This window comes from Heloderma suspectum, chromosome 6, assembly GCF_057233095.1.
Source record: "Heloderma suspectum isolate Gila_16-S chromosome 6, 16-S_ref, whole genome shotgun sequence".
NCBI lineage: Eukaryota > Metazoa > Chordata > Lepidosauria > Squamata > Helodermatidae > Heloderma > Heloderma suspectum.
The window spans coordinates 129,547,327-129,574,964 of record NC_139463.1 but is presented as its reverse complement, the minus strand read 5'-3'; the positions used below and the strand labels follow the sequence as shown (position 1 = coordinate 129,574,964).

At 55.6% G+C, this 27,638-nt stretch overlaps 1 protein-coding gene across 5 annotated transcripts; it reads left to right on the top strand.

The window, feature by feature from the left end:
- The first annotated feature begins 78 nt into the window (after positions 1-78).
- ACHE (acetylcholinesterase (Yt blood group)) lies at positions 79-23,343 on the top strand. 5 transcript variants are annotated; one of them, XM_084806956.1, is made up of 4 exons: positions 79-257; positions 16,313-17,838; positions 18,896-19,062; positions 22,180-23,340. In XM_084806956.1, exons 1-4 carry the CDS (start codon positions 111-113, stop codon positions 22,302-22,304), a joined length of 1,965 nt encoding a protein of 654 aa, XP_084663082.1. In that variant the 5' UTR covers positions 79-110; the 3' UTR covers positions 22,305-23,340. The 5 variants fall into 5 exon arrangements, with proteins under 5 accessions (XP_084663082.1, XP_084663086.1, XP_084663085.1 ...); XM_084806960.1 differs by lacking the exon at positions 79-257 and adding an exon at positions 531-593 and having other exon boundaries at positions 16,509-17,838; XM_084806959.1 differs by lacking the exon at positions 79-257 and adding an exon at positions 534-593.
- Positions 23,344-27,638: the final 4,295 nt, after the last annotated feature.

The following is a 27,638-nucleotide window of genomic DNA, read 5'->3' as shown; positions in this document are numbered from 1 at the left end:
GTGATCGTGTGAACCTGCTTTACTCATCCCCCCCCCCCCCAACACACACGCCGTGCCTCTCCGCTGATGCTCTTCGCCTCCCCTTTCCAGCCAGCTGGCGGAGGGATGACATGCATTTGAGCGACGGAGGGGGGGGGAGCAAACTCTCCCTGCGGTTCACTTCCCAAATCCTCTTCCTCCGGCACATTCCATGTGTGTTGCCGGTTCTGGGCGCAACTGGATCGAGAGAAAGGGGGGGCAATCCGGTGTTCCGGCAGGTGGGTCCTGCGCAGCCCCCTCGAGTGGTCGGGAGCTGCGTCAGATGCGGGGGCTCCCGGGGCAGGATTGGGCCCACGAAGGGGAAGGGAGAGCGGCGGCAGCAGCAGCCCCCCCCTCCCGCAATGCCAGAGGCCTCCCGGGGCCTTCCCCGCCCACCTCTTGCCCCGGCCTCCCCCCGGCCGCAGGGGGCGAGGCTCGCGAGATGTGGCGGCCGCCGAGAGGCCGGGCCAGGCTGGGCAGGGCTGGGGGGCGCCTCCGCCGCCTGCCGAGCCCGCAGACGCAGCCCAGCTGCACAGGCGGCGGCAGAGGCGGCGGCTTCCTCCTCCTCGGCCGAGGTAAGGGGGAGTCTCCGGGCAGGTGGAAGCACCTGCGGGCTCCCGGGGGGGGGCCTGCCGGGGACGCCCCTGGCAATGGCGGGGGAGGCCAGGAGAGGCCGCCGAGGCTCCCTCCCCCTCCTCCAGCGGCTGGCATGGGGGGAGCCCCCCCGCTTCTGCTCTTCCGAAGCGGGCAGGGAGAGGTCTTGGGCCAGCCCCGATCCTCCCCCCCGGCTCGTCGCACATCCTCTCCCCCGCCCCCCAGCTCCCCCCAGTCTCAGAGCAAGCCTCAGGCCGGCCGGACGATAGGAGGGGGCGGTGTTATGGGGCAGGCCTCGAAACCCCCCCCCCTTCCAGGACGGAGCTCTCGTGACTGCCTTGCTCGTGCCGGGAGGGCAAGGGAAGGTGGGGGGGAGGTCTAATCCTGCTGGGTCGCCCGCCGCCAAGCAAGGGGAGGGCTCCTCCCGCCCGGCGCGCCTCGATCCCCCCCCATCTTCCCCTCGTCATCCTCTTCTCTTCCTGCCCCTCCCAGCCTCCTCCGGGTCCCTTCTCTGTCCCCACATCGCCGCCTCCCCAACTTGCTTATGTCTCCCCCCCCCCCGCCAGAGCCGGCAGGGCCCGAGACCCCCCGGCCCTTCCCCCTCCTTCGCCCGGGACTCGCGTCTCTGTCTCCCTCGCTGCGCCCAGAGGTCAGGGAGAGGATCTGGGCCAGCAGGCAGGCATGGGGGGCGCAGCAGCAGACTTCTCCACGGGGGTGGCAGGCGGGCAGGCATTCTCACACGGGCTTGTAAGCCCCAGGATGTGTTTCCAAACTCGGGGCTCGGGCCTGGAGCAGCCTCTCCTGAGCCGGTGCGGAGTGCCTCGCCGGCATCCCCGATTCCTCCCCACAGGCCCCCCTAAACGTGGCATGAGGAGCACCTGGGTCAGCCCAGGGCGGCGAGGGAGCGGGGCGCGGGTGGAAGTCGGGGGGTGGGGGAGGCGGGGGGGGGGAGCCTGTGGGGCGGGAAGCGGCCGGAGGTCGGGGCGGGGCGGGGCCTGCGAGTGGTGCGGAGCGCGATGGGCGTCCGCTGGGCCTTCCGAGGCAGGCCGGCGGGAGCGGCGCCGGGGTGGCGGCCCAGCCGCGCTGCCAAGCGCGTGCGGCGCGCGGCGTGCCTGGGGCCTGGATGCGCCCCGCTGAACTCGGGCGCTGGGGGAGCGGGTCCGGCTCCTCGCAGGCAGCCCCGGGTCACTCCAAGGCTGTTTCTATGGCCACCCCGCCCCTGTTTGCAAACACTGGCTGCACGGATCAAAGGAGGGCCGGCCGCGGAGTTATTAAAAGCCAGCCGCATCTTTGGCCAGAGGGGCTGCGGGAGGGGGGATGCCCAGCAGCATCCGGGCTCAACGCGCCCCTCCGCACTGCCGTGATTAGAAGCTGCCACAAGGAGGGGCTCACGGACACCCCCACGAGCAGCCGCGCACCGCCCCCGCTCGCTCCTGCTGGGCACGGCCCCCTCCCCTGCACGCGGCAATGCGGTGCCGGATGCAGCTCGCGCGCCTTGGCCAGCGGTGTCCCCATGCCACTGGCTACTCCCCAGTCCGCCCAGTGGTCTTTTCCCGCCCCACATGCATGCAGCAACCCCCCCCCCCCGCGCACGCATAGAGCGCGCCCGCATATGTACAAGCACAGGCCATTTCCACCCCCTCCGCCCTCTAGGTCGGGATGCACCACCTCAGTGCTGAGGGCCCCATATGAGATATTCTGGGGGCCGGGGACCACACCTGCTCATGCACACGCACAAACGCGATTCTGCCAACTGGGACATTTCCCCAGTTCTAGGCAGGTCAATGCCGACCGAGCACCAGCAGCACAACAGCTTTCGGGTTCACACTACTGGTTTAAATACCTATAAATGTAAAGTTATTTAAACAGCAGGCTATTTGAAGTTTAAACACCGCATCTCCAACCACTTACCGACGGCAAGTGGGCGTTCCCATTTTAGCGCTGAAGAACGCCCCCCCCCCTCCCAGGGCATTAGGGAGACCTTCCCCCTTGCACTGAGACAGGAGCCAGGAGGCCGCTGGCATGTCCCGGGCAGAGACCCTCGTGGCGCTGCCCTGGGGACACTGCTCTCCTCCTGCTCATCTGCATCCGTCCAGGTGTCTCGATGCCTGGAACCGGCAGAGGAATATTAGGCTGCCTCTGGGCATGTGCAGCCTTCCCCTCACCACCATGGAACACCAGCAAGGGACCATGTATCTAGGAGTCCAGACATGACTGGGGGGGTCCTTGGCTGGAGGGGGGGCTTGGAGTTATGGAGAGCTGGTTTCTGATGACCCCACATACCAAGGCTCTTCTCCTGTTACACAGGAGGAAAAATGAACAATGTCCTGTGAGTCTCCAGATCACCTAAGCTCTGCCTTACACTCTGTGGATAAGTGGAAAAATTCTTATGATTGGCTTTTCTGCAAAAACAGATCAAACAGCTGAAAGGGAAGAAGCGGAAGGCTTGAGCCTTCCTACCTGGCCCCCCCTCCTCCCCTCGTTCCACACACACCTGTCAGCCTTAACCCATGCTCCAAAGTCAGACCGCATTTTTAAAAGGTGCCTTAGGATGCTCTGGCGTTGGGGACGCCCCAGAGGCCAGGAGTTCCACAGGTCCGGGGCAGCCTACAAGAAGGCTCATCTTCGTAGTCTGGATGTTCTTACAGAGGCCCAGAGGTGGTGCTGTTAAAGTGCCCCATCAGATGGAGATGGAGCTTCCTAACACAGAAGAGCCCCTGCCATGTGTGCACCTCTCCCACCTCCCAGCCAAGGATCAACAGGGACTTACCCAAGCAATTCATAGTAATTCCCATATTTCCCTGTTGTGTGAATCAAGCCGAAGTGCCACGCTGACTGGGACAAACCCCCAGCTCAAACATGGCTCTCTCTCCTTCCATAACGTCACCTGTGAAGCACCCCAAGAGCTCAATGGCAGGCTTCGGCTCCCTTGACACTGGAGGCCTCCAGCACATGGCCTCATCCTACACAGCTTCTGCCATGCAATGGCCCGCGCCAGGCGAGCTGTGCCACCCTCGGCCCTGTCGAAGCAGAAGGCCCCTTCTGGCTGCATCTCGCCTCGGCCTCCGTGAGGTTTGCAGGCCCTGCTGGTTTTGTGTCATTCACAGAAATGCCCCAGAAGGGAACCACACATCCGCCTCGCTGGTGAGGGCGCACATATGCAACAGATGCCCATTTCTGAACCAAAGAAAGCCAGAGTCGGTGATCTGAGTGCACCATGCAAATTAGCATGCTAGCCAGACCCCCCCCACACACACACACACAGCTATGGAGCCCCCCAGCCCCCCCCCTTACGTCAGGCCCGTGGCTTGTGATGTGGCCTGGAAGCAGGACAGGGGGGGCAGCGGCTCTGGAGTGGCAGCCTGGGAAGGCGCCCCTCTAAGCAGGAGCCGCAGGGACGGCGCCAGCCCAGCGGCTCTTGCGGAAGCAGCGGCAAGGAGGAAAAGGCCCTGCGGGCCGGCCAGCGACGCACCTCGCGCGGCACCCGAGAGCCTCCAGCCTGGCCTCCGCGCCGCAGCCCGCGGGCAGGAATCACGGCTGCGGCAGAAGCGGAGGCGCGGGCGGGCGGGCGAGCCCGAGCGCGGCGGAGACGCCCGGGACACGCTGCTCTGTCCTCCGGTGGAGGCGCGCGCCGGGGGCTGCCGCGGCGCCTGCCCCGCTCGCCCAGCCCCGCTGCCTGCGCGGCCGCCTCGCGCCGCCCGGGCGCCGGCCCGGCCCCGGGGCAGGACGAGAGCAGCAGCGTCCAGGAGCAGCTGCTCTCGTCCCAGAACGACGTCCTGGGCTCGCAGAACTCGGGGGTCCCGCGCGCGCGAGTTCTCCTCCCGCGGCGCTCGGGGGCCGCCGGCTCCGCCGGCCCGCGAGGGACTCCGCGCCGGGAGGGCGGGGCGCAAAGGCATCGGGTGATCTCGCCGGGGGCAGGAGGCGCGGTCGCTGAGGGCCAGGGAGGGCCGCCGCTGGCCCGCGGCCGGGGACGCGCCCCGAGTGAGCCGGCGGGGCGGCGGGGCGGCGGGGCGGCGGCCGCGCTGAGGAGGGCCTGGCGGGCGCCGCGAGCCCAGGGGAGCCGGCCCAGGGGGCAGCCGGCGGGCGTGCGCCGAGGGCGGCCTGGCGCGAGAGCCGGCCGCGCTCCCTCTCTCGGGCGCCGCCGCGGGGGCGCCTGGGGCCCGCGCGGGAGGGCGTCCGGCCGCCGGGCCGGGGCCGAGGCGGGCTCCAGCTGTCCGGGCCCCGGCTCCCGTGTCTGCCTCGCCTCGGTGCGGGGGCGGTGTCGCTTTCCAGGCCCCGCTGCAGGAGGCCTCGGCGGCCAGGCGCGAGCTGCGGCAGCCGGATGCTGGGCCGCCAAGGACGGGCTCAGCTTCCACCCGCTGATCCATCGCGGGGCTGGAGGGGAGCAGCCATCAGCTCCGGCTGGAGGGTTTCCCGCCCGTCGCCTGACGCGCGGGGCAGACGGCGCCGGCCTCCGCGCTCGGCAGCGCTCGGCTCCCGCCCCGCCAGGCCCCCGCGCCCCCCGCGGGGCTCCTGCTTGGCGCCGACCCTCCCCCGCCGCCCCGTATTGCCCCAGACGTCCCGCCCGCAGCCTTGCTTAAAGAAGGAGCAAGCTGCCGCGTGCTTTGCGTACAGCGCCTCGCACGCTAGAGGAACCTAAACGACGCCCGGCAGGAGCAGCAGGCCAACGCTGCCCCCCGCACGGCCCCCGCAGTGCCCCCGCCCTGCTGCACCGCCACGACAGGACTCACACGCCCGCGGAGCCCACCGTAAAAGTGCACCTGATACCCACACTGCCCCCCTCTCTCACACACACTGCTGGTTTATTTTTGACCAGGGTTCTTTTAATAGCTAAACAACTGCGAGGCAAACATCCTGGAATGGAAACTGGGTATCTGAATGCTTCCCCACATGTGCCGGTGGAGTTGCCACTCCTCTCTTTTCCAGCCCCACACAATTATGACCCCACGTCCGAGGCCCATGTAGGTGATTTCAGCTGGGGAAGGATATCCCTTCCTCCAAGTCTGGGTGTCTGGCTAGCTGGAGCAGCCCCTCAGTCCCTCTACCCCATGCAAGCTGTCCACCACTACTCCAAGATCATTTTCCTGGTAAGCCACTGCCAGTTCAGACCCCATCAGCATACATATAAAGTGAGGATTCTCACTCCACCTGCAATGTGCATCACTTTGCACACACTTATTTTGAACTGTATTTCCCATTTTAATGTGAATTCCCCCGGTTTTTGAGAGCTCCTTTTGGAACTCTTTGCAATCCCTTTTTGTTTTGCTGATAACACCTAAATAATTTGGTGTCATCAGCAAACCTGGCCAATTCACTGCTCACCCCCAGTTCCAGATCGTTTATGAACAAGTTGAAAAGCACCAGTCTCAATAAAGATCCTTTGGGGGATCCCACTGTTTACATCCCGTTGTGAGATGTAAACACTGGTTTTCATCTCGCAATGGGAGATGTTCTTCCTGTTTTTTAACCAGTGAGTGTTCCATAAGAGAGCCTCTCCTCTTATCACATGACTGGTAAGTGTGGTTAGCAATCTTTGGTAAAGAACTTTGTTGAAAGCCTTTTTGAAGTGCAAGTAAACAGCCACCAGATCACCCCTGCGCACAGGTTTACTGACACTTTCAGAGAACTTTAAAATATTAGTGAGACAGGTCTTACTTTTCAGAAGTTATGCTGATTCTTTTTTAACAGGACTTGTCCTTCTATGTGCTTGATCATTTTAACAACATGGCAATTTACCTGGAACAGATGTTAAGCTAACTAGTCTGTAATTTCCCAGGATTCTCCTGGATCCCTCCTTAAAAGGTGGTGTTACATTGGCCACTCTCCAGTCCTCTGGTACAGAGACTGATCTGAAGGAAATGTTATGTATTTTTGTTAGGCAATCAGTAGTTTTGCATTTGATTTCTTTAAGAACATTCGTATGGATATCATCTGGACCCAGTGATTTGTTTTCAATTCGTCAGTAAGGCCTAGAATTTCACCTCGTCACTGCTATTTGCCTCTGTTCTTCAGAATCCCTTCCTGAAAATATTAGTTCAGGTACAGCTATCTACCCTATATCTTCTGCAGTGAAGACGGAGGCAAAGAATTCATTCACCTTCTCCATAATCCCCTTATCATCCTTTAGTACTCCTTTAACTCTGTTGTCATCCAACAGTCCAACTGCCTCCCTCACTGGTTTCCTGCTTCCGGTATATTTAAAGAATTCTTTATTGTTGGCCTTGATGTTCTTAGTGATATGCTCCTCAAAATCCTTCTTGGTGTCCTTATTGTGTGCTTGCACTTCCTGTATGCACATTTGTGTCCTCATTTGAGCAAGCTGTCCATTTTCTGAAGGAAGCCTTCTGTTCTTGAATAACTTCCTTGACACAGCTCGCTAACCATGCTGGTGGTGGCCTCCTGGATTTTGTGCTACCTTTCCTGATTTGCAGCATACATTCCAGCTGAGCTTCTATTGTTGTGGTTTCCAGTAACCTCCAAGCAGTTGAGGTGATTTAATCCTCTAGACTCCTCCTTTCAACTTCCTTTTTACAAGTTCCCTCATTTTAAAGAAGTTTCCTGTTTTGAAGCCAAATGTGGCTCTGTTGGATTTCCCTGGCAATTTCGCACTTACCTATAAATTAACTTGATAGCACTGTGGTATTTCCAGTCAACCCAACAACACTCACTTCTCGCACTTCGTAAGGTTGAGCTGAACACAGAGTTTGTTGGCACCCATTGCATCAGCTGGAAAATGCCATTCATCACAAGCATAGTCTGGGGAATGTTCTCAGGTGGCAAGGCAGAAGACAGGACCCCACTCTACAGAGAAAGATGGCAAGGGGGTGCTTTTGAACAAAACAGTTCATTCCCCCACTTTGACTGCCTCACAGCTTTTATTCCAGACAACGCTGCCAAAGGGACGTGCCAAAACGGAGTGGTGTGCGTGTGCGTTTGGGGGGAATTCTCCCCCAATGGAGCCCACTATTGTGCTGCATGGAAAATACAAAAAGCCTAGGAAGGGCTTGGAAAGGGCGGTGGGGGAACTCCTGTGTCAGTCTGCCTAGGGCTCCACTGCTGGGCTCCATTTGTGCTGCTCTGGTGGGGGAAAGAGGGGCTTATAGAGACCCCTCCCAGCTTTTCAAAGGAAGAGCTGTCTCCCCCCATGTCGACTCCTGTGCTGTTTAGAGGCCTCTCCGGTGGAGGAGCACGCACATGGGAAGTGGCCCTCCATCTTGGGAGGGCCGTGGCTCAGTGGCAGAACCCATGCTTGGCCTGCAGAAGGTCCCTGGTTCGACCACCAGCAGCATCTGCAGAAAAGCTCCTGCCCGAAGCCCTGGCGAGCCACTGCTGCTGGCTGGGGTCAATGGGAGTTGTAGTCCAACGCATCTTGAAGGCACCAGGTTGGGTGTGAACATAAGATGCTGGATCAGAACAAGGGTCCATCTAGTCCAGCATTCTGTTCACACAGTGGCTAACCAGCTGTCAGCCAAGCTGAGCAGAGCAGAGCAGAGCAAGCTGCTCCAGCTGGTCCAGGGACTACAGAAGCAGGCAAGCTCCCAGAGAGCGAGCGAACAGAGCGGGCGGACGGGGGAGCAAACAGGAGTTGGCCAGGGGAGGTCAAGGGGGAGGCGCCTAACTTTTTTTTTTATTTTTCATTTTATTTTATTTTTAACTAACTTTTCCCCATTTATTTGTCTTGTAACACACACTTTCACACCAGTGGGACTCTGCTTTTAACCTCTACTGAGTAGAGGAGCAGGCACAGGCTAGTCTAGAACAATCACAAAGCTAGACACAAAAAGGGAAAAGAGGCAATGGAAGGACAGGACTCTCCAGGGGTGGTGACCTGCAAGGTGTGTGCAATGTTTGTTTTCTTGCCTGAGAACAACATGGCCTACACCTGCAACAAGTGCAAGTTGATCACGCTGCTGGAAGAAAAAGTAAGTGGACTGGAGCGGCGACTGTCGACCCTCCGGCGAATAAGAGAACACGAAGAGTTCTTGGACAGAATCAAGAAATTAATCACAAGCAATTCCAACAAGAAGAAAAGGTGGAAGACAACAGAAGATTTGTCTGAAGATTTGACAACAGAACATTGGACAACAGAACATTGGACAACAGCCAATGTGGCTTCTCAAAAAGCTTAGGGATGACCTGAAAACAAAAAAGGACACATATAGGAAGTGGAAAGAAGGCCAAGTAACAAAGGAAGAGTACAGGCAGGTAGCACAGAATTGCAGGGATGGCATCAGGAAGGCTAAAGCTGAGAACGAGCTGAGGTTAGCAAGGGATGCTAAAGACAACAAAAAGGCTTTCTTCAGCTACGTGCATAGTAAAAGGCAGAGGAAAGAAATGGTGGTGCAGCTATTAAATAAGGATGGAAAAATGATAACAGATGACAAAGAAAAGGCAGAGGTGCTCAATTCCTATTTTGGCTCAGTCTTCTCCCCAAAGAGGGTCTCTCTCTAGTGGGAGACTCCCTGCTGCGTGGGATCAAGACCCAAGTATGTTGCGAAGACCTGTGGACTCGCCAGGAATGTTGTCTCCCGGGAGGACGGATTAGAGATGTGACTGAAAGGTTGCCTGCACTCATTAAGCCCACTGGCAGGTATCCCTTTCTTCTCATCCATGTGGGAACAAATGATACCGCCAAGCGGAGCTACGAAGAGATCACGTCAGACTTTGAAGCTTTGGGAAAGAAACTCAACAACTTTGGGGCCCAGAGAGTTTTCTCATCCATCCTTCCAGTAGTCAGAAGAGGGATAAAAAGGGAACGAAAAATACTCCGGGTGAATGACAAACGTGGTGCCAACGAGAGAGATTTGGATTCTGGGACCACAGGCTATACTTCCTGGAAGATGGGCTGTTGGCAAGGGACGGGTTGCACCGCACAAAGGATGGGAAGAATGTGTTTGGCCACAGCATGAAGAACATCAGGAGGGCTTTAAACTGAATCCTACAGGGAAGGGAGATGTAAAGTTCGGGGTAACAATGGATGTAGGCGCATGCACTGCAACGGAGAGAACAGCTCTAATAGTGCCCAATAATAGTCTTCAGACACATGTAGGAAGAAAGCCAAACTATGAAGCACATAGTCTTCGATGTCTATATACCAATGTCCAGAGTATGGAAAACAAACAGAACGAACTTCAACTCTTAATACAAGAGGGAAATTATGACTTGATAGGTATAACTGAGACTTGGTGGGATAACTTTCATGACTGGCATACAGCACTTGAAGGATATAACTTCTTCAAAAAGAACAGGAGGAACAGAAAGGGAGGTGGGGTTGCACTGTATGTGAAGAATACATATCTCTGCACAGAAATACAGGAGGATGAGCTTGGCAGCCTCATCGAGAGCATCTGGATCAAAATAAATGGAGCAAAGAATAAAAGGAACACGGTGGTTGGAGTCTACTACCGGCCACCCAACCAAGGAGAAGACGAGGATGAAACTTTTGAAAAGCAAATAGCCAATGTTTTAAGGAAGCACGATGTAGTAGTAATGGGGGACTTCAATTTCCCCGATATTTGTTGGGAGACAAATTCTGCAAAACATGGCCGCTCCAGGAAATTCCTGACTTGTGTGGCGGATAACTTCCTCCTACAGAAAGTAGAGGAAGGAACTAGAGGATCGGCTATCCTTGACTTGATCCTAAGCAACAGGGATGATTTAGTGGATAAAGTAGCACTTACAGGAACTCTGGGGGAAAGCGACCATGTTGTACTTGAGTTCTTGGTTCTAAGGGAAGCAAAAGCCGAGTGTAGTCAAACATGTACCCTGGATTTTAGGAAAGCTAATTTTCATAAACTCAGAACAATGATCAGTGAGGTCCCATGGCAAGCGACGCTAACGAGAAAAGGAGTCCAAGATGGGTGGGAGCTTTTAAAAAAGGAAATTCTCAAGGCACAATCACAAACCATTCCAACAAGAAGAAAAGGTGGAAGACAACAGAAGAAGCCAATGTGGCTTCACAAAAAGCTTAGGGATGACCTGAAGACAAAAAAGGACACATATAGGAAGTGGAAAGAAGGCCAAGCAACAAAGGAAGGGTACAGGCAGGTAGCCCAGAATTGCAGGGATGGCGTCAGGAAGGCTAAAGCTGAGAATGAGCTGAGGTTAGGAAGCAATGCTAAAAACAACAAAAAGGCTTTCTTCAGCTACGTGCATAGTAAAAGGCAGAGGAAAGAAATGGTGGTTCAGCTATTAATTAAGGATGGCAAAACGATAACAGATGGCAAAGAAAAGGCAGAGGTGCTCAATTCCAACTTTGACTCAGTCTTCTCCCAAAAGAGGGTCTATGACCCCCCGGCAAAGGCAAAGTACAGGTGAAGGGGCAGGATTGCAGCTGGAGATCGACAGGCATATGGTCAAGGAACACCTCATTACTTTGAATGACTTCAAATCTCCAGGGCCAGATGAACTGCATCCTAGAGTCATAAAAGAACTGGCAGAAGAACTCTCAGAACCGTTGTCTATTCTCTTTGAGAAATCATGGAGGACGGGGGAAGTGCCAGATGACTGGAGGAGGGCTAACGTTGTCCCTATCTTCAAAAAGGGTAAAAAGGAGGAACCTGGGAACTACAGACCAGTCAGTCTGACATCAATCCCTGGGAAAATTCTGGAGCAGATCATAAAGCAATCCATCTGGAAGCACCTTGGCAACAATGCCGTGATTACTCGAAGCCAACATGGATTTGTCAAGAATAGGTCCTGCCAGATGAATCTGATCTCATTTTTGGATCAAGTCACCTCCCTTGTGGACCGTGGGAATGCTGTGGACATCATATACCTCGACTTCAGCAAAGCTTTTGACAAAGTGCCTCATGATATCCTGATGAGCAAACTAGCAAAAAGTGGGCTAGATGAAACAACGATTCGGTGGATCCACAGTTGGCTACAGAATCGGACTCAAAGGGTGCTTATCAATGGGACCTTCTCAAGCTGGAGAGAGGTAACGAGTGGGGTACCGCAGGGCTCAGTCCTGGGCCCAGTGCTCTTCAACATTTTTATGAATGACTTGGAGGGGGAGGTGCAGGGAATGTTGATCAGTTTTGCAGATGACACCAAATTGGGCGGGATAGCTAATACTTTGGAAGACAGAAACAAAATTCAAAGTGTTCTGGATAGACTGGAGCGCTGGGCAGAAAACAACAGAATGACTTTTCATAGGGATAAATGCCAAGTTCTGCACCAAGGAAAAAGAAACCAAAGGCACAGTTACAAGTTGGGGGATACATGGCTCAACCACACTACAAGCGAGAAGGATCTTGGAATTGTTGTCAATCACAAGCTGGATATGAGCCAACAATGTGATGTGGCTGCAAAAAAAGGCAAATGCTATTTTGGGCTGCATTAATGGAAGCATCGCTTCCAAATCCCGGGAAGTACTAGTTCCCCTCTACTCAGCACTGGTTAGGCCTCATCTGGAGTACTGTGTCCAGTTCTGGGCACCACACTTTAAGAAGGATGCAGACAAACTGGAGAGGATTCAGAGGAGGGCAACAAAGATGATCAGAGGACTGGAAACAAAGCCCTGTGAAGAGAGACTGAAAGCACTGGGCATGTTTAGCCTTGAGAAGAGAAGACTGAGGGGAGATATGATAGCACTCTTCAAGTACTTGAAAGGTTGTCACAGAGAAGAAGGCCAGGATCTCTTCTTGATCATCCCAGAGTGCAGGACACGGAATCATGGGCTCAAGTGACAGGAAGCCAGATTCCGGCTGAACATCAGGAAAAACGTCCTGACTGTTAGAGCAATACGACAATGGAACCCATGACCTGGGGAGGTGGTGGGCTCTCCCACACTGGAGGCCTTCAAGACGAGGCTGGACAGCCACCTGTCAGGGATGCTCTGACTTGGATTCCTGCATTGAGCAGGGGGTTGGACTCGATGGCCTTGTGGGCTCCTTCCAACCCTACTATTCTATGATTCTATGAATCCACATGCAGGACATGAGTGCAACAGCACCCTCCTGCCCATGTTCCCCAGCAACTGCTGTACACAGGCATATTGCCTCTGATACTGAAGGCAGCATAGAGCCACCAGGACTAGTAGCCATTATCCTCCAAGAATTTGTAGAATCCCACTTTAAAGACATCCAAGTTTGTGGCCATTCTCACATCTTGTGGATGTGAATTCTATAGTTTGACTATGTGCTGTGTGAAGGAGTCCTTCCTTTTCTCTGCCCTGCTCCCACCATTCAGCTTCATAGGATGACCCCGGGTTCGAGTATTTTGAGACAGGGAGAAAAATGTCTCCCTCTCCCCTTTCTCCACGCCATGCATTGTTTTGCATATCTCAGTCATGTCTCCCCTTCCCCTCCTTGTTTCCAAGCTAAACAGTCCCAGCTGTTGTACTTCCTGCATAGGAGAGATGCTCCAGCTCCTTGATCATTTTAGTTCTGCTTTTCTGCACTTTTCTCAGCTCTGCAGTATCTTTTTTCTAGGTGTGGTGACAGATTTGTATAGGGGCAGTATGGTGTTGGCAGTCTTATTCTCAGTCCATTTTCTAATTATGCTTAGCATGGAGTTTGCCATGGAGTTTGCACACTGGGCTGACATCTTCATTGACACCTTCACTGAGCTGTCCACCACAACCCCAAGTTCTCTTTCCTAGTCGGTCACCTCTAGCTCAGATCCCATCAGGCTATACTTGAAGCTGGGATTTTTTGCCCCAACGTGCATCACTTTACACTTGCTTACATTGAAACACATTTGACATTTGGAAGGCCGTTCTCCCAGTTTGGAGAGATCCTTTTGGAGCTCTTCACAATTCCTTTTTGTTTTAACCACCCTAAAGAATTTGGTGCCATCCACAAACTTGGCCACTTCACTGCTCACTCCTAATTCCAGATCATTTATGAACAGGTTGAAAACCACTGGTCCCAATACAGATCCCTGTAGGACCCCACTATTTCCTTCCCTCCACTGGGAGAATTTACCATTTGTTCCTACTCTCTGCTTCTGTTCTTTAACCAGTTACTGATCCATAAGAGGATCTGTCCTCTTATTCCATGACTGCTAAGTGTTTTCAGGAGTCTTTGGTGAGGGACTTTGTCAAAAGCTTTTTGGAAGTCCAACTAAACAATGTCTACTGGATCACCCCATCTACTTGTTTATTGACACTCTCAAAGAACTCTAAGGGCGCAATCCTATCAAGATAGGTAGCCGCCTCTGAACTCGGAGGCAACCACCTATCCAAAGCAAGGCAGGAGAGGCATGGGGGGGGGGGATCGTTCCCTCCATGTCTCTCCTGGCCTGCTATTTTCTGCTAGACAGCCGCTTTCAGCTGTCTAGCTGCAGGGGGGTCAATTGGGAGAGGAGGCTGCTGTACAACGCATTGGGTGAGTCGTACATGCAGCTCCACTCTCCCTGCTCTGGAGCACCCCCAGCCCCACCCCTTTTCAGTTGCTCCGTGCTCCTCTTCTGAGCGCGGAGGACAGTGCGGAGGTCAGCTTTCTGGGAACCGACCTCGGAGCGCAGGCTCTGAGGTCAGTTCCTGGAAAAGAGCATATCCTACGGCCTTCTAGACAGTGTCTAGTGGCCATAGATTGCTGCCTCCAAGGTTAGTGAGACTGGAGTGTAGAAGCCGTGTTGATTCTTTTTCAGCAGGGCTTGTCCTCCTAGATGCTCACTAATGATGCCTTCAACCAATTTACCCGGAAGAGACGTTAAGCTAACCGGCCTGTAATTTCCCAGATCCCCTTCTGAAAATTAGTGTTACATTGGCCATCTTCCAGTCCTCTGCTATAGAGGCTGATCTTAAGGACATGTTGCATATTTTGGTTAGAGATCAGCAATGTCATATTTGAGTTCTTTGAGAACTCTAGGATGGATACCATCTGGGCCCAGTTAATTTATTTGCTTTCAATATATCAATAAGGTTGAGTTTCATCTTTTGTCACCACTGTTTGCCTCAGTTCCTCCAACTCCCTTCCTGAAAACATCAGTTCACGCACTGGCACCTGTCCTGTATCTTCTGCAGTGAAGGCAGATGGAAAGAATCCATTCAGCTTCTCTGCAGTCTCCTTGTCCTCCTTCAGTACTCCTTTAACTCTATCGTCATCCAACAGTCCAACTGCCTCCCTAGCCGGCTTTCTGCATCGGATATATTTAAATAATTCTTTATTGTTGGTCGTGATGTTGTTAGCGATAGGCTCTTTAAAATGCTTTTTGGCATCTCCTATTGTCTGCTTGCATGGCCTTTGTGCAAGTTTGTGCAGCCTTTTGCTTTCCTCACTTGGGCGAGACTTCCATTTTCTGAAGGAAGCTCTTTTCCCTAATGGCTCCCTTGACACTGCTCGTGAACCGTGCCGGTGACCTCCTGGACTTGGTGCTACCTTTCCTAAGCTGTGCTATACATTTTGGCTGAGCTTCCATTATTGTGGTTTTGTGTAGCTTCCAAGCATTTTGAAGGGATGAAACCCACTTGACTCCCCTTTCAACTTCCTTTTCACCAGTTCCCTCATTTTAGAGACGTTTCCTCTTTTGAAGTTGAATGTGACTGTGTTGGACTTCCTGGGCAATTCTCCACTTAAATGTATATTAAAGGTGATAGCACCATGATCGCTGTTTCCAAGTGCTTCAACAACATTTGCATCTCGGAATAGGTCCTAGGTGACACCACTTAGGATTAAATCCAAGGTCACCTCCCCTCGGGTCGGTTCCATGACCAACTGCTCTAGGGCTCAATTGTTTAGGGCATCAAGAAATTTAACCTCTTTCTTGTGACTGGAACATGCCTTTATCCAGTCCATGTGGGGGCAATGAAGTCACCCATTATTACAACACTTCCTCATTTGGAGGCCTCCCTGATTTCATTTTCCATCCCAAGGTCACTCTGAGCATTCTGGTCTGGGGGATGATAGCACATTCCTAGCATTAATGAGAGCACGTTCCTAGCCATGGGTTATTTGAGGGTGGCCTAGCCCTCAATCAATTCCTGCTGCCCAGGTTCACAAGACATGGCAAACCAGGCGCCCACGGGTGCTATGGAGACATGGTGCCCACAGCTGCCCAGCATGATGCCATGCCCTCATGAGTAAATTGAGCCATGGAGGACTGTCCTGTCACGAGAACCAGGCCCACGAGGTAGCCCTGGACAGGGCTTCCCCATGTTGGGAGGGCTTGATGATGCCCCCCGAGCTGGAACAGAGGAACCGAGGAAACAACCTTAGCCCGAGTCACACCCTTGGTCCGTCTAGCCCAGTATTGCCCACAAGGGCTGGCAGCAGCCGTGCCTCTCCCCCCTCCAGGGTTTAGGCAGGGTTCCCTCCCAGCCCTCCCTGGAGACGCTGCGGGGGGTTGAACTTGGCACCTTCTGCAGGCCAAGCGAGGCCTCTGCTGCTGAGCTGCGGCCCCGCCCTGAGCTGGAGGCCTGGCCCCCGGCTCCCCTCTAAGCCAGGACACTGACACATCATTGCCTTTCCCCCTCTCTTCTCCTGTCTCAGTCAGTCCGAGGCGAAGACCCTGAGGGAGACGCGGGCTCCAGCTTCCCGGCTCCTTACTCTGCACAGTGCAGCCAGACCCACGTCAGCCTCGTGTGTGGGGCTGGGCTGGGCTGGGCTGGGCTGCGCTGATAGGGGCGGAGGTGCCTTTATCAGGCTGCAGAGGAGGGGTCAGGCACGGCCCAGAGCAGACGGCCACCAGGACAAGGAGATGGCGGGAGGCTTTGTGGGGCCTCCTCTCACCCATCTCCTACCCTTCCCGGCAGATACCCTGCAGCCAGGCCGGCACGATGCCCCCGCCCAGCTCTCCGCTCCTCCGCCCCCTCCTCCTGCTCCTCGCCACGGCTGCTTTGGCTCAGGCGGACGAGCTGAAGGTGGCCACTCAGTCAGGGGAGGTGCATGGCGCCCGGGTGCCAGTCCTCGACGGCCACATCTCTGCCTTCCTGGGCATCCCCTTTGCAGAGCCCCCCGTGGGCCGGCTGCGGTTCCTGCGCCCCGAGCCCGTCAAGCCCTGGAGGCAGCCACTCGATGCCACCTCCTACCAACACGCCTGCTACCAGCTGGTGGACAACACCTACCCGGGGTTCCACGGCACGGAGATGTGGAACCCAAACCGGAACATGAGCGAGGACTGCCTCTACCTCAACATCTGGGTGCCATCGCCGCGGCCCAAGAACGCCACAGTCCTGGTCTGGATCTACGGGGGCGGCTTCTACAGTGGGTCTTCCTCGCTGGACGTCTATGACGGCCGATACCTGACCTACACGCAGAAGGTGGTCCTGGTCTCCATCAGCTACCGGGTGGGGGCCTTTGGCTTCCTGGCCCTCCTAGGGAGCCAGGAGGCCCCGGGCAACATGGGGCTGCTGGACCAGCGCCTGGCCCTGCAGTGGATACAGAACAACATCCAGCACTTTGGGGGCAACCCCAAGGCTGTCACCATCTTCGGGGAGAGCGCTGGAGCGGCCTCTGTGGGGATGCACCTCCTCTCGGTCCAGAGCCGGTCCCTCTTCCAGCGAGCCATCTTGCAAAGCGGAGCACCCAATGGGCCATGGGCCACCATCACCCCGGCAGAGAGTCGGCGCCGCGCCACCCTACTGGGCAAGCGGGTGGGCTGCCACTTCACCAATGACTCTGAGCTGGTGGGCTGCCTACGGTCCAAACCCCCCCAAGAACTGATCGACGAGGAGTGGTCCGTCCTGCCCTACAAGAGCATTTTCCGCTTCTCCTTCGTGCCCGTCATCGACGGAGACTTCTTCCCCGACACTCCAGAAACTATGCTCGGCACCGGGAACTTCAAGGACACCCAGGTCCTGCTGGGGGTGGTGAAGGACGAGGGCACCTACTTCCTGCTCTATGGGGTGCCTGGCTTCAGCAAGGACAATGAGAGCCTCATCAGCCGGGAGGACTTTCTGGAAGGAGTGCGGATTGGCGTGCCCCACGCCAACGACATCGCTGCCGAGGCTGTGGTGCTGCAGTACACAGATTGGCAGGACGAGGACAACAGGGAGAAGAACCGGGAGGCCATGGATGACATCGTGGGGGACCACAACGTCATCTGCCCCATCATGCACTTTGCCGCCCACTACGCCAAGCAAGGCAACAAGGTTTATGCCTACCTCTTCGACCACCGGGCCTCCAACCTCATCTGGCCACAGTGGATGGGCGTCCCACACGGCTACGAGATCGAGTTTGTCTTTGGGCTGCCACTAAACAGCAGCCTCAACTACACTGCTGAGGAGAAAGTGCTCAGCCAAAGGATGATGCGCTACTGGGCCAACTTTGCCCGCACAGGGTAACCGGGGGACGGGGGAGGCGTGACTGGGGCAGACGGAGGGATACGGGTACAGGAAGAGGGTGCGCCTTCTGAGAAAATGGATGGAAAGAGAGGAATGGGGCCAAATGGAGGGAGAAACCCTGAACAGGGCAGGGAAAGGACGAGGAAAAGCTGAAATGCATTTGGGAAATAAAACTGTCAAGCAGATCCTCAGGATTCAGATTGGTTCCCAAGAGTTTTTATTTATATTCCTAATTGGAGCTCTTTTAATGTTCCTAATTAGGGGTGCTGTTAACACAGTAACATTGACTGGGTGATTTGGCACGTCCCCACTTTTACTATTACTGCCTCAAATTTCATTTTAGTTTTAGCAGCCAGACATTTGTTGTTTTAAGCATCCCACAAAAATCTAAAAATCTCACAAAAATGTTTGCAGTGTTTATTTATTTATTTATTAAGAATACTTACATACCGCTTGATATGATAAAATCTTTAAGCGGTTCACATAAAATGTTGGATCTTGAACATGTAAACATTCTGGATTTGAATTTCAAAATTTACTGACTTATGAACTGAATTGAACTGAAATTTTAATTCCAGCTCATGTGTGGCTGAGTCTGTCTGTGTGTGTTTGCCTGAGGAGGGAAGGGGGGGAAAGCCAAACTGGATCATGGAAGCTGCTGACAAGGGTTCTGCTGCAGGGAGGAGGGTGCCCAAGTTTCCCTAATCAGAGCCCGGAAGCCCTGCATGTGGGGCTGCAGCTGTGGATTCAGACAGAGGGGACCTTGGCTGTGCGCTGCATGGAGAGGAGGAGGAGGAGAGCCTCAAGAGTCTGGAGGTTTTCCACAGCCACTCGGTGGCCGTCTCCAGCCGCCGCCAGCAGCAGCACTTGATGAAAAATCAGGCCCATTTCAAGGGGGGGGCGGCAGCAACATCAGCCAAGAGGCCCACAGCAGTGTAGTCCCACCTTGCAGGCAGAGTGACCAAGACACCCACCTTTGGGGCAGGAACCCCTGGGGGGCCGCCTTGCCCCCCTTCCTGCCAGCAGCAGCTCATGCTCTCCGTCTCCACACAGGGACCCCTCGGACCCCTCGGACCAGGACGCAAGGTGGCCCCGCTACACTCCATCAAGGCAGCAGTATGTCAAGCTCAACACCCGGCCCCTGAGCACAGACCGCAGCCTCCGCGCCCAGATCTGCGCTTTCTGGAACCGCTTCCTTCCCAAGCTGCTCAACGTGACAGGTGGGTCAGAGCCTCTCTGGGGTGGGGGTGGAGAAACAGGGAAAACACCACCCGGCTAAAGACCGGGCAGGTCGGTTCACACCAATATGCAAACTTCGGGCCCCTCCCCAACCTCTTTGGCCTGGCTGCCCCCTAGGCCCCCGCCCCCGCCAGCCTCCAAAGCAGGTTCTCTCCACCCTGCTCCCTTTCTGCCAGCCGCCATCTGCTTCTGCCGGCCTGATGACTTTGTTCCCTCCCACCAAAAGAGACCTCTCGCTTCCACCACAGAAGGCGCTCTCTTTTTCAGCACCCCGTTGCTACCTCCCCCCTCCATGACACCATAGCAGGCCAGCCAATGACTCGGGGATAATGGTTTCCGAGTCTGAAATGAATGCTGGGCAGGCCCTTCTGGCCCGGGGGAGGCCTCCACAACCCACCGCCAGCCCAGGGCTCAAGTCCTCGTTCTCTCCTCCTCCTCCTTTGTAGAGTCTGCCAGGACCTGCTCTGACTCCAGCTGGGGCCCCGCTGCCCCATGCGTCCTCCTCCTCCTCCTCCTCCCATGGCATCTTCTGTCTGGAGCGCCCTGCGGATCATGGAGAGGGGGGGCCGGAGGAAGCAGCGTCCACCTGTGACGGGTGGGGGAGCTGTGGAGGGCGAGCCTTCCCAGCTGCAGCACGGATCAAGGCGGTGGGGGTGCTGCAGCCCCAGCAAGGTGGAGCCCGGGGAGCTGGGCAGTGGCCAGGAGGCTCGGCGGGGAGCCAGAGGGCAGCGGGATGGGCGGAGGCTTCTGAGCCCCGTGGCACGCCGGCAAAAACCAGCCCACGCAGGCCGCCGTCACGCGCTTGTGCTGGAGCTGGGGGGAAAGTGGAGACTGACTGGTTTCTGAAATTCAAATCAGAGATATCAAGTCCTGACTTTGAGAAACGCTGTAACCCATCTACATTTCGAGCCACGCTGGCAAATCGTTGAGGCCAGCCAGTCATCTAGAAACCCACGTTCCTGTTCTGACAGACACTTCTCCTGCACTTTCCAACCCCACTCCCCCACCTGCAAGTCCAACAGCATCTCATGCTTGGCAGTGCCATGCAGCATGTGAATCGGGGAGGGGGCCTTCAAGCCCAGGGTCTGCCCAGGAAGCCTGGACTTTCCGAATTCCTTTCAGCCCCAGCCTCCTGCACACAGCCTCAGGGGGGCCGTGACTGAGCAGCGCATTTCACAGCCGGGGGCCCTGGTTTAAGGGGAAACAGGCAAGTGGCTGCGAAGCACAGAGGCACAGGCGCCTGCCCCATGCCTGTTGCTGCCTTCGGTCCAGGCGTTTCCCGGCCAGGCTTGCTGCCAGTATCGGGGACTGGCGGAGGGAAGAGCACTGGGGCGGGGAGCTTCAGGGAGGCAAGCCGGGGAGAGGCTCGGCCCCTCGTCTGCCCCTAAAACCAGACCTGCCATGGCACCCACTGCTGTCTAAGGGAGTGGGGCAGACGGGGCTCCCCGCCCCCCGCTGCTGGCAGCCCTGCCGGCTGGCGCACACCTCCAGACATTGAGCTGCATCCTTCTGGTGCCCTTGGTGTGTGAAGAGGGAGAGCGCGCTGCAGGCACTGAAGACACCCCAACGGTGTGCTGCATCTGCAGGAGGAGAGCTGGCCATGAAACACTGGCCTGGGCAGGGGGCCACACGTTTGCTTCCTCCCATCATTTGTGCATGCTACTTGTGTGTGTCTGCTGCATGGCTGGAGGAAACCCACAGAGTTGGAGGGGGCTGTTGTGGGCATCCAGTCCAGCCCTCCGCCACAGAGCAAGCGGGAGAGGCCTGCAGACAGAGCCAAGGGCTCCTGGTCCAACTTGCCCACAGGTGCTGCCTACCTCACCCACAGTGAGGGCTCTCGGGGCCTGGGCGAGAAGAGGCCCCGTTCCCAGCCCTGCTGCCGGAGCGCGCTCCTGACTGGTGCTAGCAGGGGCTCCTGTAAGTGCAGCCCCGGTGGCAGAAGCTGCCCACCCAGCAGAGGAAGGGCCGTGCCATCTGGTCCAGCCGCTGCTCCTGCCACAGCATTTGTCTCAGCAGAGCCAGTCGCGGCCTTCGTTGCAGGGGCCCTGGGAGGGCAAGGGCCGCTCTTGGAGGCACATGCGCTGGTCACTGGAGGGGGCCGCAGAGGCCATCACACCAGCCCCCTGCTCAGTGCTGGGATCCCAGTGAAAGCACCCCGACTGGTGGCTGTCCAGGCTACGCCTGAAGACCTCTGGGGCAGAGAGCCCATCACCTCCCGAGGCAGGTAGCCCTCACTTTGGTCAGGTAAACTGAGGCAGGCCCCATGGGGGGCTCAGGCAGCAGCTCACCGCAGGCCCCCAGCAAAGTGGCCACGCTGAGGTTTGCCCCGGAAGCTCCCGGGCCGCAGCTCCTGCTCTGAACCACTCTGCCACCCCAGCTTGCCACCTCTGTCCTTGGCATGGTCTTCTTGATACTAACCACCTCTTGAGCAGTGCAGAACCTCAGCACCGCCCCACTTTGCCGGTCCCTCCAGACAGGTGTGCAATGGTGGGCAGTCCGGGGACCCCCCCACCCCTCGGGCTCCACTCTGTGGGCTGCGGGGCAGTCTGTGCGGCAGCCCCGATCGCGATTTTTCACGCTTGGCGGCAAACTGCTCCACTGCACTTGAAGGCTCAAATGTAGCTTGTTTGCAAACTAAATTTGAGCCATTCAGCACTATGGAGCACAAAAATGGTCAACACCCACTTTCAAACAAACTAAGGTTGAGCCTTTTAGTGCTCTGGAGTGCTAAAAATGCCATTTTCTTTTCATTGCAAAAAAAGTGCCACCGCCAGCTTCGGCAGGGCTGCTGGCATGTTGCTGGCCCCAGGCATCCTCCTGTCCACTTGCACCCAGCGCCAGCACCGTGTCGCACGAGGATGAAGGAGGTGCCCCGTGCACTGCCCCTCTGCCGGAAGGTTCTGCAAGGGGGAGCTGGAGCCTCCGCCCTCAGCCCCTGCCCTGCCCGCACCAGCGCGCTGCCTTGGGGCAGAAGACAGACCCCGCCGCGCCAGCCGCCCCTCCCCCTCCTCCTTAACACTTGTCTCTCCCCCCCCGCCCTCCCCCTCCCTCTCCTCCACCTGCCCCGCCCGCCCTGTCCTCTGCCCGCTCAACCCCAGATAACATCGAGGAAGCGGAGCGGCAATGGAAGCTGGAGTTCCACCTCTGGAGCGCCTACATGATGCACTGGAAGAGCCAGTTCGACCATTACAACAGGCACGACCGCAGCTGCTCGGAGCTGTGACGGGGCGGCCCCGATGCCCGCCCCCCAGGTGCCCCCACAGCCACGCGCCAGGAGCCGGGGGCCGCCGGGGCCGCCACAGCTGCTCACAGCACCAACCACAGCACCCGCCCAGCCATGGCGAGCCCCGCTCAGCCCGCCCTTGGCTCACCCAGCTGGGCCCCAGCCTTGCTGTGCAGCTGGGAGCCGCCCAATCCGAGCAGCGACCCAACCGGGAGCCGGGAGCCCAGCAAACCCCGCCCCGCCCCACCCGCCTCCTGGCACCCCTGCCAGCCAGTCCCCCGAAGACCCAGTTCAAGTCATCGCCCCGGCCCCACTGACCCCTCCATCTCACCCAACAAACAAGCATGGCAGCAAGTCGATCTACTGCTCCACGACGGGGGGAACCCCCCAATCCCCAAAGCCATCCCAGGTGTCCTCTGTCCCCACCCACTGCCCAATGGAGCAACCTGGATCTGTCACACTGTGCCCCCCACACACGCTCCCCTCCTGTTTCGTGGCCCCCAACTCTTTGCTGTGATATGTATATAATGTTTATTTAAAGGGAAAATGTGATAAATATCTATCTATCTATATATAAATATATATCTATATTTGAATTGTATAGCAACCGGAGCTGCTGCTGCTACAGGCGACCCCCCCCCCACCGCCTCCTGCATTGCCCTGCCCACAGCCTTGCCCTCTGTGGCTCTCCAGCCGTGCCCCGCCTCTTCATTCCCACATGCATCACAAGACACCCCAAGAGAATCGGGGGCCCAAACCTGCCCCCAATCCCACGCTGCTGGCATTGGCCAGCTCCGTACGCCTTTCCCCAAAGCAGCCGCTCCTCCTAGAGTTTTCACCCCCCACCCCACCTCCTGACGGAGGCAACATGATTCCAGAGCCCGTTTGGAAGTAGAGAGAGATCTACTCACAAACTCCCAGGGATCCAGATCCCCAAATCAATTCACCTCCCCTGACGTCCTCCGCCTGCATGGCTGACATGCGTAGAACTCCGAGCTGTGTGTGAACTCTTGAAAACCCCAATAAAAAGAATTAATCCTACATGGCATGTCTCTGTGTGGCACAGTGGGATGGGTCAACGGGTGGCCTCTGGCCTCTGGAGCGGGAGTCAGTGGGTGAATACAAAGATGGCTGTGACGTTTAGTGAATTGGTGTGATAAACTGATTTAAAACATGCGACCTGATTACACTTATAGAATTTAAAGAATATGGCAGCCCTGCTAGATCAGACCAAAGACCTCTCTGGTCCAGCACTTTGGTACCTGCAGAGGCCAAACAGACCTCCATGGGGATCAAGAGCTGTGCTGGGTCAGACCCAAGAGGGCATTGCAAGTCCAGCATCCTGTTTGCACAGTGGCCAAACACTCCCATGGGAAGCCCACAAGCAGGGCAGGAGTGCAAGAGCATCTTCCCGCTCCCATTGCCCCGGAGGTAGCAGGTAGCCATCAGAACTAGTAGCCACTAATGATTCCCAACATGGAATTAGACATTTTTCACAGCAACCACACACAGGGGCAACATTTTCACTGAGCCATCCGTCACGACCCCCAGATCCCTTTCCTGGTCAGTCACCACCAGCTCAGACCACATCAGCGTCTACGTGAAGCTGAGATTTTTGGCCTCAACGTGCATCACTTCACACTTGCCCACACTGAGCTGCACTGACCACTTTGATGCCCATTCTGACCGTCTGGAGAGACCCTCTTGGAGCTCTTCACCATCCCTTTTGTTTTGTTGTTGTTGTTCAGCCGTTCAGTCGTGTCCGACTCTTCGTGACCCCATGGACCATAGCACGCCAGGCCTTCCTGTCCTGCGCTCTCTCCCGGAGCGTGCTCAAGTTCATATTCATTGCATCCGTGATGCTATCTAGCCATCTCATCCTCTGTCGTCCCCTTCTCCTTTTGCCTTCAGTCTTTCCCAGCATCAGCGTCTTTTCCAGGGAGTTTTCTCTTCGCATTAGGTGGCCAAAATATTGGAGCTTCAGCTTCATTATCTGTCCTTCCAATGAGCACTCAGGGTTGATTTCCTTTAGGATGGACTGATTTGACCTCCTTGCAGCCCAGGGGACTCGTAAGAGTCTTCTCCAGCACCACAGTTCGAAAGCATCAATTCTTCGGCGCTCAGCCTTCCTTATAGTCCAGCTCTCACAGCCATACATTACTACTGGGAAAACCATAGCTTTGATTAGACGGACCTTTGTCGGCAAGGTGATGTCTCTGCTTCTTACTATGCTGTCTAGGTTGGCCATAGCTTTCCTCCCAAGGAGCAAGCGTCTTTTAATTTCATGGCTACAGTCACCGTCTGCGGTGATCTTGGAGCCCAAGAAAGTAAAATCTGTCACAGCTTCCATTTCTTCCCCTTCTATATGCCAGGAAGTGATGGGGCCAGATGCCATGATCTTAGTTTTTTTAATGTTGAGTTTCAAACCAGCTTTTGCACTCTCCTCTTTCATCCTCAACAAGAGGCTCTTGAGATCCTCTTCACTTTCTGCCATTAGGGTGGTATCGTCTGCATATCGGAGGTTGTTGATAATTCTCCCAGCAATCTTAATTCCGACCTCTGATTCATCCAACCCGGCATTTCTCATGATGTACTCTGCATATAAGTTAAATAAGCAGGGCAACAATATGCAGCCTTGTCGTACTCCTTTCCCAATTTTGAACCAATCGGTTGTTCCATGTCCGGTTCTTACTGTTGCTTCTTGGCCCTCGTACAGGTTTCTCAGGAGACAGGTAAGGTGGTCTGGTACTCCCATCTCTTTCAGAATTTGCCACAGTTTGTTGTGATCCACACAATCAAAGGCTTTAGCGTAGTCAATGAAGCAGAAATAGACGTTTTTCTGGAATTCTCTTGCTTTCTCCATGATGCAGCGAATGTTGGCGATTTGATCTCTAGTTCCTCTGCCTCTTCAAAACCCCGCTTGTACTTCCGGGAGTTCTCGGTTCGCATACTGCTGAAGCCTAGCTTGTAGGATTTTGAGCATCACCTTGCTGCCATGTGAAATGAGCGCAATGGTGCGGTAGTTTGAATACTCTTTGGCGTTGCCCTTCTTTGGAATTGGAATGTAAACTGACCTTTTCCAGTCTTGTGGCCACTGTTGAGTGTTCCCTTTTGTTTTAGCCACCCTAAATCATTTGCGCCATCCACAAACATCCACCTGGCCCAGTGCTGCAGTGATTCCCACAGGGGGAGGGCTTTTTAGTGGGGCCTGATAGAGCAAAGGGCAGGAAGCAACCTGCCTGGGTGGGTAAACACAACATTTGGAATGGGTGTGGCATGGGAAGGAGAGGCTGCCCAGGTTAGGACCACCAGCGCTTAGGCCAGGAGCCTCTCTGGAAGTCCAGACAACAAAGAGTCTTGCGGCACTTTAAAGACAAACATATTAAGGCCTGCTGGCTGGGAAATGCTGGGAGCTGTGGGCCTTTTCTCTGTCTAAACCTGCATAGGATTGCACTCTTATTCTGGCACAAGCTTTTGTGGACTAGGGTCCCCTTAGAATCAATCAAGGGTTGGAAGGGGCCTACAAGGCCATCGAGTCCAACCCCCTGCTCAGTGCAGGAATCCAAGTCAGAGCATCCCTGACAGATGGCTGTCCAGCCTCGTCTTGAAGGCCTCCAGTGTGGGAGAGCCCACCGCCTCCCCAGGTGATTCGCTCCATCGTCGTATTGCTCTAACAGTCAGGAAGTTTTTCCTGATGTTCAGCCGGAATCTGGCTTCCTGTCACTTGAGCCCATTATTCCGTGTCCTGCACTCTGGGATGATCAAGAAGAGATCCTGGCCTTCTCTGTGACAACCTTTCAAGGACTTGAAGAGTGCTATCATATCTCCCCTCAGTCTTCTCTTCTCAAGGCTAAACATGCCCAGTTCTTTCAGTCTCTCTTCATAGGGCTTTGTTTCCAGTCCCCTGATCATCTTTGTTGCCCTCCTCTGAACCCTCTCCAGTTTGTCTGCATCCTTCTTAAAGTGTGGTGCCCAGAACTGGACACAGTACTCCAGATGAGGCCTAACCAGTGCTGAGTAGAGGGGAACTAGGACTTCCTGGGATTTGGAAACAATGCTTCTATTAATGCAGCCCAAAAGAGCAGTTGCCTTTTTTGCAGCCACCTCACATGGTTGGCTCATATTCAGCTTGTGAGCTACAACACTTCCAAGATCCTTCTCGCTTGTAGTGTTGTTGAACCACGTATCCCCCATCTTGTAACTGTGCCTTTGGTTTATTTTTCCTAGGTGCAGAACTTGGCATTTATCCCTATTAAATGTCATTCTGTTGTTTTCTGCCCTTAACGGTTAACTCCCTTAATGGCTGCCATTTACAAAAGTTGCTGGGTGATAACACAGAGGTCACAGCAATGGAGAGCCGATTAACATATGTAGCATGATACAGAGACCAAAACAACCCACCTTTGTCCTCCTTCAAGGCACAGGCATCGAGCTGACTCCTTCGAAGAATTGGGCTTCAACCATTTCCGGTGGATAGCTATCTGCCTTTGAAAGGCCTTTGTCCAAGATTAATTGGCAGTGATCATCAAGGCAGTCTCTACAGAGCAAATGCAACCAACTTTTATACAGATGCCAAAGAGGCCAGAGCTCCAGGCAGGCCTGAGCACCTACCTCAACACCTCTCTCATTTGAAATAAACTGGCCAGCGACATCTCTGGAGTCGGTTGGGGTGGAAGATTAAGGGAGGCTCCCACCCGCTTGATAGCAGAAGGTGTGTGGGGGGGGGACACTGAGGCACTTCTCGGAAGCCACTGCTCACCACTGGGGGAGGCCCACCCCGCTCAACCTGCCTGGAGGCTCTTGACCAGGTGTGGTTTAAAGGGTGCCCCCCATCCATTTGCACAGATCCGAAGCTACCTGCCGTGCATGGGGCAAGTCTGAGCCTGTTTTGTGCCATAGTGGAGGGCGAATGAGAGACTGAGTGGGGGATGTTCCATTCCTAGGTTCCTCCCACGCCCAGGAAGAAAACTCTGCACGTGCCCCAAGGCACTCTCGTTGAACATGGCATCAAATGCTCCAGCCCTAGCACAGGACACGAGTTCCCAGTGGAGGTGCACCCTGCCTTCTCTCCGCCACACCCCCCTACTCCTCCTGCGGGACCCTTGACTGCCCCCAGACTTGCCGCGCTGAAAGGCTGCACAGCCCCCTCCCCTCGCCTCCCCTTGGTGCGGTGAAGGTTCCTTCTGAAAGCGACAGTTCCCGGATTTGGCCAGCAGGCGGCGGTAGAGCTCCGCCGCCCGCACGTGGGGAAGGGGCCGCGTGTTCCTTTTCACGCGTGCCGGGGAGATCCGCGCGTCCTTCTCCACGTGCACTTCCGTCCCGCGACCACTGGAG

Excerpts from the sequence above, each read along its gene's own strand:
- ACHE (XM_084806956.1), top strand. The coding sequence starts at position 111 with ATGCATTTGAGCGACGGAGGGGGGGGGAGCAAACTCTCCCTGCGGTTC. Across the intron at positions 258-16,312 it reads GCAATCCGGTGTTCCGGCAG|ATACCCTGCAGCCAGGCCGG; the intron begins GTGGGTCCTGCG and ends CCTTCCCGGCAG. Across the intron at positions 17,839-18,895 it reads GCCAACTTTGCCCGCACAGG|GGACCCCTCGGACCCCTCGG; the intron begins GTAACCGGGGGA and ends GTCTCCACACAG.